The following is a 15,535-nucleotide window of genomic DNA, read 5'->3' as shown; positions in this document are numbered from 1 at the left end:
TGCAGTGCTGAATTGGCTAAGCTCTAAAGACAGTTTATATAACCAAGCATTAAACTTCAAACAGCTCAGCAAGGTCATCGCTGCCCCAGTGCCAAGAAGAGCTCCCAAACACTCTAAGATTTCTGGCCTAGTTAGCATGTTTTCAAAATTCTTACGAGGAGTCTCTTGGCAATTATAAAAGACAATTTCTCTGTTGAAACGCAGAGGAATTTTATGAGAGAAAAGCAGCAGATGTTCTCCTCAAAAAGCTTTAAGGTCCAGAAGAAACAAACAAAAAAAACCCCATACTTGTTGAAGAAATGTTAACACCAAGATCTAAATACAAGTAAACTCCCATTGTATGTAGAAAACACTCCTTGGTTTAGCTGACAGCATGTCAATAATTAGCCTAAGATTGTCGTGTTTATCCTAAATTATCTGATGTGGAGCACAGAGCACTGCACACTCATACCGTCTCTTAATGATATGAAACCCACTAATTCTGACAAGTTACTTATAATTGCTGTGTCTTTTGAAATCTCTGTGGCATTTTCTGATACATTTTGTAACAGACAATTTAAGATCCAAAAATCATATTCTCAGGAAAAAAAAATCTCAGATCAAGCCAGCCTTATCCTCAGAGGTCACAGAAACAGGTGAGAAAATGTTTAGTTTGCCATTATTAGCACTTTAGATTGCATCACTCCCAGCATTCCTGCTCAGACTTTTTTCCTTTCCTCCATGAAAATTCATTCTGTGATTGCCATATCTGTGCCTTTATCCTTCTCCATTCGAAAACACAAAGGAAAAGAGCAAACTAACCTCCCCCTTAGTTAACTCTGACAATACAAAATGTTCAAAATGACAAAGGAAAACAAGCCATGAAATCCATGTGGAAAACATGCCTTCAAGTTATCACAAGAGATAAAACCTAATCTTTCTCATTTAAGTTCTTATCAGTGTGGATTCCAGATATCAGAAGGCCAAGGGGGATCACAGTTCCAAACACTGGACTTGAACACTGAGCTTCTCCTATTAAAATAATCATTTTACAATGGCTAAATTTCATCATCCAAAGAAATTAATATTTTTTTGGTTGGTTGTTCCAGGAAGAAGCTGGGAGAAAGGGAAAAGACACTGATTAAAGGCAAATTGATCATTATGTGTGAACTCTGCAAAGCTGTCAAAGCTCTCCTTGGAGCACCCACGGGGTTGTCTCATCTGTTTCAGACATCAAGAATTCGATCACTGTCTTGTTAAATCCACAGAAACTTTTCTACAACTTCATTTTAATTTGTTAATGATGTTTTGAGTGAAACTCCTGACAGCAGAAAGCGACAAGAGGCATTAGGTGTGGGCAGACGGGAGAGGATCCAGACAAGGGGCACAAAGATGATCCAAGGCTTGGGAAGCTGCCATGAGAACAAAGGCTGAGAGAACTGGGCTTGTTCACTCTAAAGAAGAAAAACCTCATCACCACATTCCAGCCTTTAAAGAAGCTGCAAAGAAATGGAGACTCCCTTTTTACATGGAAAAGGCGAGGGGTGATGGGAACAGGTTACTCTCGGGAAGATTCTGACTGGAGACAAGGGGAAAACTTTCACAATGAGAACAATGAGCCATTGGAATAATCTTCCCAAGGAAATGGTGGATTGGGCACTTTTAAGATACAGCTGGACATGGTTGTGGGTCATCTCAACCGTGAAAAGATTGGACTGGGTGATCCATGAGGTTCGACTGGGTGATCCATGAGGTTGGGCTGGGTGATCCATGAGGTTGGACTAGGTGATCCATGAGGTTGGACTGGGTGATCCATGAGGTTGGGCTGGGTGATCCATGAGGTTGGACTGGGTGATCCATGAGGTTGGACAGGGTGATCCATGAGGTCTCTACCAACCTCATCCTCCACAACGATTGCCTAAGGAAAAAATCTTGCTTTCACATAATTTAAATACCCCAGGATCTTTCTCCCAAAGCTCAATTCTTATGGCTTAAATATTTATACACCATCTGGATGTGACAGGGACATGTCCTCAGAAGCAGCATGACACCAGCTTTATGCAAAGTCACTATTGCTTTTGGAGCATGCCTCATATACTTCACTGGTACCAAATTTGGATAAATTTGCTGTGACATTGTGACAAATTTCCTTCTTCTCCAGGATCAGGCATCCTCAGAAGAAGACATTAACTCTGTGGATATAAAGCAGTTGAAACTGATTTTATGTAATTGTTCAGGAGAACCCCACAGGCTGGAGACCAAGGCAATGGACACTGAAGATGGTCTGGCTGGAATTTTGCAGCTATCTCCTGAGTTTAGTGACAGAAGAACATTTCTGGGGAAAGAAAAACTCTGAAACTCTCAGGCTGAAAGGGAAGACTGTGATAGGTTTGACCACTGCAGTCAGTTTAGGGAGAGAGACACATAGGCTATTATTTACTTCTTTCCTTTGAAAGATCCAAAAAGAAGAGTAAGAGGATAATTTTATGGGAATGAAAATAGCAGCACAGGGAATGACATCAAGAAGAGTAGGGAGCTTTGCTTCCTCTGTCAGAAGAGCAGACTGTCAGCAGGAATCCAGCTCGGGGCTATGTCTGAGTGAGTGCTGCTTAGGTGAGCAGGTTATGACTGACCGGTGTTCATCCCAAAAAAACCCATGGACATTATGCTGAAATTAATGGGAATATTTACAGCTCTTGTAGCCACTGCAAGAGTGTCTCCAATCTACCATCTCAGTCAACTGCCATTGAATTATTCATGATGCATTTATAACCTACAACTCATGAGTGCAAGGGCTAGAAAACTTGTTGGTTTCCGTTTTTTACCTCATGGTGAACCTTTGATCTGAAAATAAAGTAGTTATTTCATCAATTGTGGTTTGGAGAAGACCTGGAGGCACCCAGTATGAGATAAAAGCCTAAAAAAGGCCAGATCCATGGAGTTTTACCAGCAGTACAGCAGTGCTGAGGTTTGGGTAAAGCTTGAAGAAGGAGCTCAGGTAACAACTTCATCTCAAATAAAACCCCCCAAAAAATCTTAGTAGACCAATACCATTTCATATATTTGAATTAAAATGAAAGCTCTTTAATTATACAATTTGGAATATGAGAACAATTCATCACAGTGTAGAATTTTACTTTTCTTTTGAATACTTCACCGATAAATGACACAAGCTGTTTAATTATCTGTCAGGTGAGAAGCAAAACACAGGGATAAAGATTAGTTCATTACATAAGTATTTCAAAAGTTATTATTTCACCCATCTACCAGGAAAGCCCCAAATTACATTTGAAATACTGGTGTCATCCTGAGCAGACTAATAGCTTTTCCAGGCTTTCTGAGGTAGGAGAAAAGGCTGATTTTAGCCCCCTATTCTGACACATGGCACAGAGGATCTATCCCTTCTACTTTTAACGGCAAGTTTCACTCACTTTGCAAGAACATTAATCAAGAACATTATATATGCCAGAGTATAAAATGGAAAGGGTGTGTGTGTTCCTAGAGCTTCTTTTTCTATCTGACATTTTTCCCACAAACACATAGTGCTGCACGTTTAAAAGTTATTCATATCAATAGCAGAGAACAAAAATGAAAAGCAGATTTTAAAATATTGATAAAAGGAAAAAAAATCTCAAAAAAGATTGGAAAAGTGTTTTAAAGGATAGCTTTTAGATAACTATACATAATATTGAAAACATCAAAAAGAAAAAAAAAAACAAGTGTAGTGTTAACCAACCTTTATGTCTGTGAGATCCATCCATGTCAGAAAACTCAATGTGGTTTTCATCAGCCCAGTAAAGTCTGTGGTTGACATAGTCTATGGTGAGAGCCATAGGTCTGGAGATCTGTGTTTCTATAACCACAGCTTGCCTGGATCCATCCATCCCAACACGGCCAATGTGAGGGGACTCACAGCAATCGATCCAGTACAGGTATCTGTGGAACCAAGCACAGCAGCTGAGTAACTGTGATGCCTCAGGTTTTAGCTTTTATAGGTTTCAGATCCTGTGGTGCTTTAGTGAGGGGGTCTGGGCTTCATATTAGGGGACAGTGAGCTCTCTGCACAGAGCAGGGAGACAAAACAATTCCTTCTCTAGCTGGGGACCAAGGACAACCATTCCAGATCTCAGGCCCAGCAGCATAAATGACATGGACTGAAGAGAGAAAAACAAGAAGGATGGGACTTCATAAGCTAAAGCTGTAACTGGATAATTAACTCCAATATGAAAATGGAGCAGAACTTCTAAAAGTGAGAGACCTCATGACCAGTCGTGCATTTTTGTGACCATTTTGGATTCACCTTGGATGCAGCCCTGGCTGGGCTCTTGTGCTGCCCAAGGTGGATCTATTGAAACCTTCTAATAAATCCCTACTTCATTCTTTAGCTCTGTCTAGTCTCTGTTCTAGGTCAGCCTTTGCAAGGCATCAGCAGCAATAATTGACCAGAGAAGCTGTGGCTGCCCCATCCCTGGAAGTGTCCAAGACCAGGTTGGATGGGGCTTTGAGCAACCTGGGGTAGTGAATGGCATCCCTGCCTATCTTGGGGGTTTGAAACTGGATGATCTTTGGGTCTCTTCTTAATCATTCTGTGACTCAATGCTTAATTTATTTGGCTGACCTCAAGAATAAATCAGTAATTACAATATTTCCACCTTCCAGATAAATCTTCGAGTTTTCTGGACCTGTCTGTAAATAGGTGTGCTGACTGTAAAGGGTTTGAATAGGAATCCCCATGCTAGGTGTGATTTTATTAAATTGATTACGGACTAATAAAATGTGCATTTAAATGGCTTAGTCTTGATACCTTAGAATTTGAAGCACCACCCAAACTGGAATTTGTGAATCCTACATCCTTCATAAATGGCATCATTAATAAATTGATCAGAAATATGTATTACATCTACTTTTTTTTTTTTACACGTTACAAAACTTTTTTTTGCTGCGCACATAATGCAAATTGAATTGCTTCAGGAAGTACTACCTGCAAAACATTAAAACAGTTTCTTGCACAGAGGGTTTAAAAAGGGGTGAGACACTGAGAGAGACTGTCATAAAGCTGAGCAGCAATTTTCCCCTCAACATGCTATTTAACCACAATGCAGAGCACGTTTGCCATAAAGAAAGAAAAATCCCATTATTTAGTACACGGATGCTGTTGTGTGCCATTACTCAGAACCTCAGGACAGATCTTTCCAGCTGGGAAGCTGATTCTGCTCTACAGGCTTTGGACAGGCTCTCCAAAATCCAGATGCAGCTCATATTCCTGATAACCACCTGGAACAGAATTTGTGTGCAGGAGGAAATGGTGGCCCTAAGACCAGTTACAGGTATCCTACAAGACACAGGCGCAATATGCTGGCACCCAGCCTGCTCCACACAAGCAGCAGACAGAGGAGGAAACTTTCTCCACTCTCTCCAACAGAAAATGTTTTCTTTGGAAACAAACTGCGTGGCAGCAGCAGGATAATTCACCAAGCATTTCTCATTTGTGAGGAAAAAACAAAGACCCAAGATACAAGTAACACCATTTCAAATTATAACTCTGATTTTGATTTTTTATTTCCAGTAAAATTCTATATTAAAATAAATGAACAAAGGCTTAAGTTTAGTAATAAAAATGTAAAAAACAGCTTTGGAAAGCTGTCTATACAAACAAAAAAAAAACCCATTAAGTTATTATGCCTATTTATTTATATATTTAAGTCTTCCTAAAAGACTTTGATCTGGGACTATGTGTACTAAGTTTGTAGAGTGATTTTTGCATACTTAGGGATGTCCAGGCAACCACAGAACGATCCCATGTACTCATCTCTTGAAGACATTAAACAAAGCTCTGTATCCTCCCTCCCAAATATTACAGGGAAGAAAAGGTACAGTTACCAGAAGATTAAATTCTGGTTCTAAGAAATAGTAGAAAATAGCTTTTATCTTGAAAAAAATAGTAAACTAGATAGTTTATATTTTTATGCAAGGAAAAACACTGCTTTCTTTTGTTTAGGTAGAGTCCAGGCCAACACAAACACTTTTCCTTTCACTGAATATTAGATTAAAAAACCCAAACCAACAAACAACTAAGTATTATTTCCTATGTATTTTTGAATAAAAATATTTTAACATCAAATCAGGATTAAGTAGGCAGTACTGAAAATTGGCTGCTCCATACCCAGCTTGAGGATCTAAGGACAAATCTCTGGGAAATTTCACTCTCTTGCTCACGAGGACAGTTGGGTACAAGCCATTGAGTTTAGACACCTCAATAATTCTCTTTTCAGTATCAGACCAATAGAGATTCTTCCCAATCCAATCGACAGCCAGGGCATTGGGAACAGCTGTATTGTGAACTACCTGGAAAAGCAAAAATTACATTCATTATTTATCTACATAACTGGGAAAAGGAACAAGAATTTGAGGTACTGATGGCAGGATATTGAGACTGGATATTTGATACAGTGACGTACAGCATGTAAAAATTGGGTATTCACTGCTAAACACTGACACTTCTCAGGTAATGACACTTCTTAAGTAGCTACTACAATGTGAAACTTTCCTCCAAGTGAGGGAGAATGGAGCAGACTATGATGTTGTAAAGAGGAAATTACCAACTTCTCTGCACAGTGCACAAACTTTTAAAAACTTTTTATCTTTCATTTTTCATCTTAAGTACTTAGTTTTCTCTTAATGTAAAAAAAAAAAATCAAACAAAACCAAACTTTCCTCCCTGTCACTATTTCATTTTTTGTTCCACAGAGCAGGGTGGAGGTGTGGCTGCCCTCCCCACAGTGTGCCCTTGAGCACATCTGCTGCTCGCCTCCCCATTTCTCCCTGCAGTCTCCATCAGCATATCCTTCATTTTAATGTCACAGTAGTGCCATATGTCATCGTGACACAGAGACCATGAGAGCACTCAGAGTTACTGGCTGGAAAGGAAATACTGTGCTTTTATTTCCAGCATTCATGTGGCAGAAGAATGAGGAACATTCCAAGAATTAGCTAAATTTCAATAGTGCTACATTGCTAAGAGACAAAAGCAATTTAGTCACCTACTGGAAAGCCTACAGACTAGTGACAGGGATGTGTTATTCTCAGGGTTTTTGACGACTTGGATAATTCTGGAACTGGAACAAATTCCTTTAGATATATTACAAATATGTGATTACAAATCTCATCATGGCATGAGTCAGTGTGGCTTGTCGGGGAGTACTTCATGTCAAGTGTTCAGTAATATTTGGATATTCACAATCATTTGAGTCCAATTTCTTCTAGGCTTGAAAATTCTATTCCTGAGAGGATCTATCCTGACCTATTCCATTCCTATTAAGGTTTGTGCAACTAGAACTTCAGAAAAAAACCCCACAAATCAGAAAGCAATACTTGAAAATTTATGGTATTTCTTAAGCACTAATAATGGGTTTATTGCTGTGGTGTACATTCTAATTTACTGTTATCTTCATCACCAACAGCATGTGCACCAGAGTATAAACTTCATGTATAAACCTGTATTATGTATAACTGAATGTGCTAGTTTAAAATTTATTTACCATCTGAAGACATGGAAAAGCCTTCAAGATAAGAGGGGGTATGGTGAGATGCTTTAAAGCAATTTTATAGTTATGAATATGTAAAAGCACCTTCTCAGGTTGTTACATAATTTATCACCTTATAAAATCTTTTTAAAAAGTTAAATTCCAGGATATGCTGCTTTTTTAATGGCAATGAGAGGTTCTGTTTTCTAAAACATCACATTACCAGCTTCACCAGTTTATAAATGTGTAATTGCAGCAACTGCTGCGCTGGCACAAGGGACATTTCATGCAGAAATGGATAACTGAAAATGTGGGTAGTGGTTTAGCTGTCTAAACACTACACTAGAGCAACAACCAAAATAATGAGTCTCTCTTTCTGATGATTTTTCCCTTGGGAGAGTCACTTCAAGCTGTCCCAGGCACTGAGACCACCAGGGTGGCACTTCATGGGCATGGTCCAGCTCTGGACTGCATTTCCCACTCATGTTTGAATCCAAACTCTCCATAAAGCACTGTGTGAACAGCTGAACACAGCCATGTGAAAAAGCTGTCATTTCAATTCTCTAAGTATCTCCTCCATGAGCAGAGGCAGAAGAAAAATGAGATGCCATCAGGCTTCCCAGAGCTGGTGTGCTGAAGAAATGCCATCTCCTGCAAGGGGAATCCAAGGCAATACATCAAATAGCATCACTTACACTGAGAGCAGATCTATTTATAGCAAAGAATAACACAACAAGTGAGGAGATATTAAAATGAGAGCTTCATCAGGGGGGAAACCATAAAAACTCCCTCTCGTGACAAAACAACCCCATTAAAAGATGCAAACAGGTGTGCTAAATAATAACACCAGCATTTAAATAATTAAATAAATAATTATAATAATTTCATTTGAACTAATTTTTAATAATATCAGTTATTAAGTATGTCCTATAACAACCTAATCGGAAAGTCAAAGAGCTACAAAAATTTGGCACCACATAAAAGGTTACTGACAGACTATTAGACAGCTACAGTACTTGATTTTTGCTAATTTTCTTCACCTTTTTTTTCTTACCTTTTAGAGGCCAAATCTGGGCCAAGTTTTTCACAGATAAAGTAGTTTTTTGTATGAAAGTTAAATGGAATTCTTTTTATGATTATTGCTTTGAATATGGCATCCTATATGAGCAAAATTTTCATCAACATGACACTTGTTGGGCAAATTGCAAATTGATGGAAAAACGAAATATCCTCCATGTCCTCATCTTAATTTTCTTCTAGCGGTTGTTCAACTTTTTGAAATCTTTTCTTAAAAAATGAAATTATTAATGAATCAGTAGAAAGCAATTTTTTTATAGTACTCGACCTGGTTATTGGAACACTCTTAACTGGGAAAAATTCTTTGTTGTTGAAATAGTGAGGATTAGAAATAAAGAGTCTGAGTAATCCCCAGCCTTTACATAATAATGAATCATCCAGAAGGGACAGAAGCTGAGGAGGATGCTTTGGAAACTGTTTAAGGACAATAAGTATGATTCAAGGATTTAATAGATTTTGATCCCCACACTTCCCAGTCTTCTATTTTTTTCCCCACACAGGTAAAACTTCTGAGTGCATGCTGGGTTTTACTTTTACCCCAATGCAATCAGATTGCCAGGAGCTGCTCGTCCACTTGCTTTTTTTTTTTTAAGAACAATTATTTTGGTTTGAAGGATGCAAACAAGGTTCCCTGGAACCAGTGAATTTCAAACCCTAACTCACGTAAGGAGCAAAGCTGACATGCTCGGAGGTTGTGTCAGTCCACTCACCAAGCTGAGAATGAAAACCACAAATCTTTTCTCTCTGCATGTTTCTTGGTGTGCAGAGAGGGAACAAAAACCACAGGATATGTTGCTGCTCATTTAGGTCCCTGTTTCAGAAGGTCAGACATGATAGAATAAACAAAGCATTCCTTGCTGCTTATCATCAGTTCTGGGAAAATGTTCACACAAGTCAACAAATGTGCTTTATAGTGGATTTGTGAACTTAATCCACTACAGAGGCAGAAGAGGCTGTGCAGAAATGGGAGTGCACTTTTACCCTTCACAGCAGAGACACTGAGTTATTTTAATTATCAGTGTAGTGGAGGTGAAACAAAAACAAACTGAAGATCACAGGAAATGTTGCATAGGAAGAAATTATACACCAGTGTATTTACACAGCTTACACCTAATTATAGCTCTTTTATTCTTTGGCATCCTGGAAGCCACATGGAACTGCCAATTCAGTAAACTGTCAGATAAGTCATAAGGAATTTAGCTCCTAAACACAGTTCTCCTTGTTCCTATCTTTACTTCAAATAAGATACAAATGCAATTAAATTTTGCTAGGACTCGCTAGCTCATGCTGCGTTTGTATTCATACACCAAAGCCTCACAATCTGGGTTAAATGTATGAGGGAGCATTTCCCAAAGCACTCAAAAAATTTAATTCTAGTAGTGACATTATTAATCCTCAATTACCTTGATGTCACTTCCATTTAAAGACATTCTGTTTATGCGACTGCCATTTGGTCTGCTGGAATCAATCCAATAAATGAACTCTTCTCTGTAGTCAAAGTCTATTGCAATCACATTGTTCAGCCCCTAAAAACAGAAAAAAAGGTTCATTTATTCAAATGTTTGAACACAAACTGCTGGATAGCATTCAGAATGCAAAACACAGTTAATATTCCTAATGCTTTGTTTTACTGTCTGCATATTTCTGAAGCACTTCCCTCTCTTTTCCATACATTACTTGTAAACAGACTAAGACAAAGACTGTAACAAAAATAAATATGGTGAGAAATTAACTGTGTCATTTCAAAAAATGCAGATGATACATGAAACTACGTGAGGCTGCTGAGTTTTTCTATACTCTTCTTTAAACGAAATTTATCAGTAAATATGTCTAATTTCTGCTCATGAATTAGACTCATATGTCGAATTCACTGCTGATTGCTACCTTTGGCCTTTCTTTGGCAAACTAGATGGGAGAATCAGAAATAATATAATCTTTATTTAAATAAGAAAAAAAGTTCCTCAGTAATATAAATTAATCAGGAATTCAAAATGGTGGTGGTGATGCAAAAAGACATTAATGTTAATTCCTGAATGAGGAGGTTTTGACTTAGATGCTATATTATAGGTACTCTATGTATATGTATTTATGTATATGTGTGTGTGGATACACACAGACACAGTGGTGGATACAAAAAGGATGAAAGTTGGAGATCCAGCAGGAATCTGGGAATCTCCTATGGCTCCAATTACAAAGCCAACACATTTTGAGAGAGAGTGGTGATTATATCTGAGGTACTCCAACACGCTGGGAGGAGCAGTCGTACAATAATGGCTTTTCATCCCAAATGGCTGATAAGGAAGAAGAGGGTTGCATTCAGATGATGGCTCTTATTTCCTTATCTGCCCCATAACCTGCTGAATGTTCTGATGGGTAGTGAAATCACAATTATTCTTAATATGGCAGGGTGTTGTTATCAATGAAATACAGGGTAGCGGCGCTGAAAGGAACGGATGTGGTCTGCATTCCCTCTCTAAATTCAAGGTCAGTTAATCAATTCCCTTATCAGCCCAACGGCATCCTGCTCTCAGGTAGATCAGCAGCCTTCCTGTTTAGTGTAATTCATTGCTGGGAAGGGGTGTGCTGGACCAGCCAGCTCTAAAGTAAACAACTAAGGACAATATTTAATTGTACAGAAATTGATACATGGCTTATCTACCAACTTCTGCTGTGTAATTACTGTAAATCCAGCTTCTGATCAAAATGTAGAGGAAAAGAGGAGTTAGGCTGCACAAATGATCATTATAAAAAGCCTGAGACAATTCAGTGTAGGAAGACCACTCTCATTTTCCAAAAATATCATATACATGCAGACACTTTTCACAGAACCAGCTGCAGCTCTGTCAGTCATAACTGGGCTGCAAAACACTTCTCCTGTCTCTTTCCCTCCTGTTAGCATAATTGCATCTTCAAAGAAACCCCCACCCCAAATTCTTAACCAAGGAGACAAGAGGTCAACAGATACAAAATATTATTTAATACAATTTTATTACATTCTATAAATCAAAGTCAGCAATTTGTAAAAAAATATGGCCTTTTCTCTATATATTCCACAACACTGTAAAGGTTTCCTAAGGATCAAGGCTAATACAGAGAACTGACTGCCTGCACATCTTTGGTTTCAAGTGTTATATTTTGGGTCAGTTTAATTTCAATTTTTATCAGAACATCAACTGCAGGCAAAGAATTTTGCACATCTGTAACAGAGTTCACTGTCCAGACATAATTTCCTCTTTATCATGTACATATCTCACTTAAGCCCTCCTAGCATAATTCTGTCATTTCACAAGTAATATGCTTTTTAGAAGGAATAGGGAAGATTTAAAATGGCATCAGCTGCCTTAGTCTCTCATCTTAAACTTTTGGGTTTGTTTCTGTTACACACAGCACACAATATATCCTTGGCTGTGATTTGTGTTCCCTTGGTGCCCCACTTAAAAACATGGAGATAAAAATCACAAATAATGAGGAGGAAGATTATCTACTCTGCCTATTGAAACCCTGAGGATTTTGATGACGAGGAGTGAAGGAAATGGAAAGCAAAGACGATACATGAGACACAATTCAAACAGTTGTACTGTTTATGTGTATTTGGAATAAAAAAGAGAAGAAAGAAAAAGAAAATAGAGGAAAAAGCTGGGACATAACTCAGAGAAGACTGAAGGAGCTCCCAGTTTGAGCTCCTTTATTCTGAATTTATATGAACAACTATTAGAATGGTAATCCCAGATCAAGTACACAGAGAGAAGGGTGGGTTTGCTCCTCTGCCAGAGCCACTCTGGTGTTTGCCAGATGTGCAGGAAGCCAAATCCATCACAGCACTGCAAGGACACAAGGATGTCCTTATGAGGGACACAACCCCCCTGTTCTGCTGGTAAAGATCCATCTTTGGCTTTCCCATCAAACGCTGCCTTTGCAGGAACAAAGAGCAGTGGGTTCAAGGCAGAGGTGTGTAACAGCCCAGTGAATGGATGGAACATGGGAAAAACACAGATTTTGTTCAGTGGCTGGAGCTGCTCCCTAATGCATTGAAGAGGAGCCCATTGAGTTCAGGACCATCTGTCAGCACCAACCACGAAGAAAATTTCCTGTTGCTCCCCTCTTTTCACAGGTCTCTATGAACAGGTACACCAGCAAAAGAGGAGAGAGGCAGCGAGATGCAAATGAAAGGGAATCAGAAGGATTTCAGGATAACAGACAGACTTTCACAATGTCTAAGCTTAAATAAAGGCAATTCAAGATGGTTAATTTCATAATTACTGTTGTGAAAACCTGAGCACCTCTCTCATGATGTTTAGGTGCACAGCATAGTGACACAAGAAGTTATAAAATCCTAATGATATTGATGGGGAGTAAATAATTTCCTAGTCTTGCTACAATTGGTCCATTAGCATTCAAGGAAATCGATATTTTTATTAAAACATATTTTGGAAATCTAATCTGTGGTAAATAACTACACTTAGGTGAAGCATAGAAGGACAGCAGACTGCTAAAAAAGGCAGCTCTGTATTTACTGGGTGACTTTCTATTTTTGCAGTTTTTTACTTTTTCTTTTCTCTGTTATAATATTTTTGAGTAATTACTTTAAAAATTAGATTTACACAAAGATAAGAGTTCACATTTTGTAATACCACAAATATTGGGATTGCCTGTCTGAAAATAGATTTAGATCATGACAGTAAGTGGCCCAAATAATACATGGCCAAATAGGTGGGGATTTTTGTTTGTTTTTTTTAAACTGAAATAGACAAATTGCACAAAATATATTGTGATGGAAGAGGATCACAAATAACATAATTTTTTAGTACATCACAATGACTGACAAAACAACTGCCTGAGCTTTAATCATGTCAAATCCAGAAAAAGTAGTCAATTAAAAGTATTGTAATAACTCTGAAGGCACTGCAGTTGTTCTGTGGTGCACACAATGCCAATTATAGGATGATGTTTCTGTCAGTTGCAAACTTTAGAAAAAAATAAAAGTATTGAGTTAAACTTAGAGCATGGTACTATGGTTATACCTGTTTCAACAAAGTGTAGTTGGATCCATCAGTGCTAATTTTTCTTATTTCATGATGATCAGCCAGAATTAAGAAAGGTTCCTCATCTAAACCCCGGGAGAAAGAATATATTAGACTAGCTTTTACGTTAATTTATGGAAAATCAGGAATACAATGCTGAAATACAGATGGCTTGAAAAATAAATGTTACATGCTCTGGTCAATGTTATGGATGAAAGAAATATTTAAAACATTCAAATGCTCCGAGAAAGATCAATGATGCAGTATAAAAATGAACAAAGCAATCAATTAGTATATCTTTCAATGCAATTTAATTCTTTTGCCTTTGCAATATGGGAACCACACTGCATTTTATCCTAATTTAATGTCAGAGATTAAATGGGAAATATATTTCATTCCATATGTTTTAATTTCAACATTTCCTTTCAATTTAACAGTGACTACTAATTATGGTTGCAAACCAAGCAGGTTTTGACCATTGCTTTTTGAGATTTCATTAGTCTGAATGGTACAGTGAGAAAGAAACAGCTACTCATAAAAACCTTGTTTTTTTAAGTTTGAACTGAAGTCAGATTTGACTTTGTGTACCCTGGCTTTCTACTTTATAAAAAGTATTAACTTTCAGATACTCATTCATGACATCACTGAAACATCTCTGACACTGACATATATAATTCTAAAAATATATTTTTAAGGCTGTCTTTATTTTAGCTCTATTAAGAGACACCTCGACTAAAATAAAAAAAAATATCACAAGTGGTAATTAAAAATGTATTAAAGGCTTTGCATCTACAGCTCTTGCACTCTAGAATGTAATGTGTTGTCCAGCCTACTCTGCTCCTGTACTGAACACATTTGCATGTTATAACAGAGTTGCTATTTCTATTTTTTTTTTCCTGTTCCTCCTTTTCAGATGAGGAAGTTTGATGTACATTCTAATATTCTAAAGGTCATGAAATCTTATCATAACCATGCTATTATTACAGTTATGAGTTCTGACTCAGAAGCAGAACTAAGTGGTGTATTTTAACTTTTCTAATACTTTTTCTAATAAAGTTAATTATTCACACTTTCAAAAACTACTGTATCTATTTACTACAAATGAACTGAGGAAAACACAGACTAAAATTATAACTTATTATTGCATTCAGACACAGTCACATTTGTATTTTATACTAAAAAAGCAGCAGATTCAAAGTAACTCTGTTTCTATCTTGCATATAAAGGTACCACAGACCTCGGGGCTAAGTTTTTTTTCCCACAAATTATTTTGATACAGCTGTGGATTATAAAAACATTAAACAGTAATACCTGAAAGGGATTTGCAGCCATTTGGGTTGTCAGGCTGTGTTTCATACCCTTCTGCACACAAGCATTTGTAGGTTCCATAGGTATTGATGCATTGCTGGCTACAGGGAAATCCAGATGAACATTCATCAATATCTACACACGTTTTGCCATCATCCTTCAGGAGGAATCCAGGCCAGCATTTGCACTGCAAAATAAAACCAAATACATTAATTTTTAATTCTGTTTATCACCTGTGTGTACTTGCTTCTGAATATGTTAGCATCATAAACTTTTTATGCATCTCATTTTTTTCAAGTAACATCCTAATTACTTTGCTGCTTGTATGGTTTATAGGAGGCATGCCCACTTTTCTTTTCAAATATTGCTGATGTGATCCTAAGCACTATTTCCTCCATAAAAACCCAAACAAAACCCTGTGGAACGAGTAATTATTCTTTCTATTTTAACTGAAGAAAAAGTAAAGCACACATTTTCAAAAATATAGAAAGGATTTTTTCTTGAAAATAATGATGGATGGACCCTTTGCAGTTCTTAAATTTCAATTTTGCCTGTGTTTTTTGGTAAAGATAGATAGTTTTTGACTATTTTGGAATCACTGATACCACCTAGCAATCTGTGTAACCA

General features: G+C 37.5%; 1 protein-coding gene across 1 annotated transcript in view; it reads right to left on the bottom strand.

Moving 5' to 3' along the window:
- Positions 1 to 15,535, bottom strand: part of LRP1B (LDL receptor related protein 1B) — a gene marked incomplete at both ends in the record, with an annotated part of 618,484 nt that overhangs the window by 82,960 nt on the left and 519,989 nt on the right. Inside the window, 5 exons of the mRNA XM_084209463.1 lie at positions 3,716 to 3,915; positions 6,143 to 6,324; positions 9,983 to 10,105; positions 13,601 to 13,686; positions 14,912 to 15,095. Of these exons, the coding sequence (XP_084065589.1) occupies positions 3,716 to 3,915; positions 6,143 to 6,324; positions 9,983 to 10,105; positions 13,601 to 13,686; positions 14,912 to 15,095 (775 nt within the window). The remainder of the gene's footprint in view (positions 1 to 3,715; positions 3,916 to 6,142; positions 6,325 to 9,982; positions 10,106 to 13,600; positions 13,687 to 14,911; positions 15,096 to 15,535) is intronic.

The sequence above is a fragment of the Fringilla coelebs genome (assembly GCF_963513975.1).
Source record: "Fringilla coelebs genome assembly, chromosome: 7".
NCBI lineage: Eukaryota > Metazoa > Chordata > Aves > Passeriformes > Fringillidae > Fringilla > Fringilla coelebs.
Note: the sequence above shows the minus strand (reverse complement) of the source record. Positions and strands in the feature narration are given on the sequence as shown.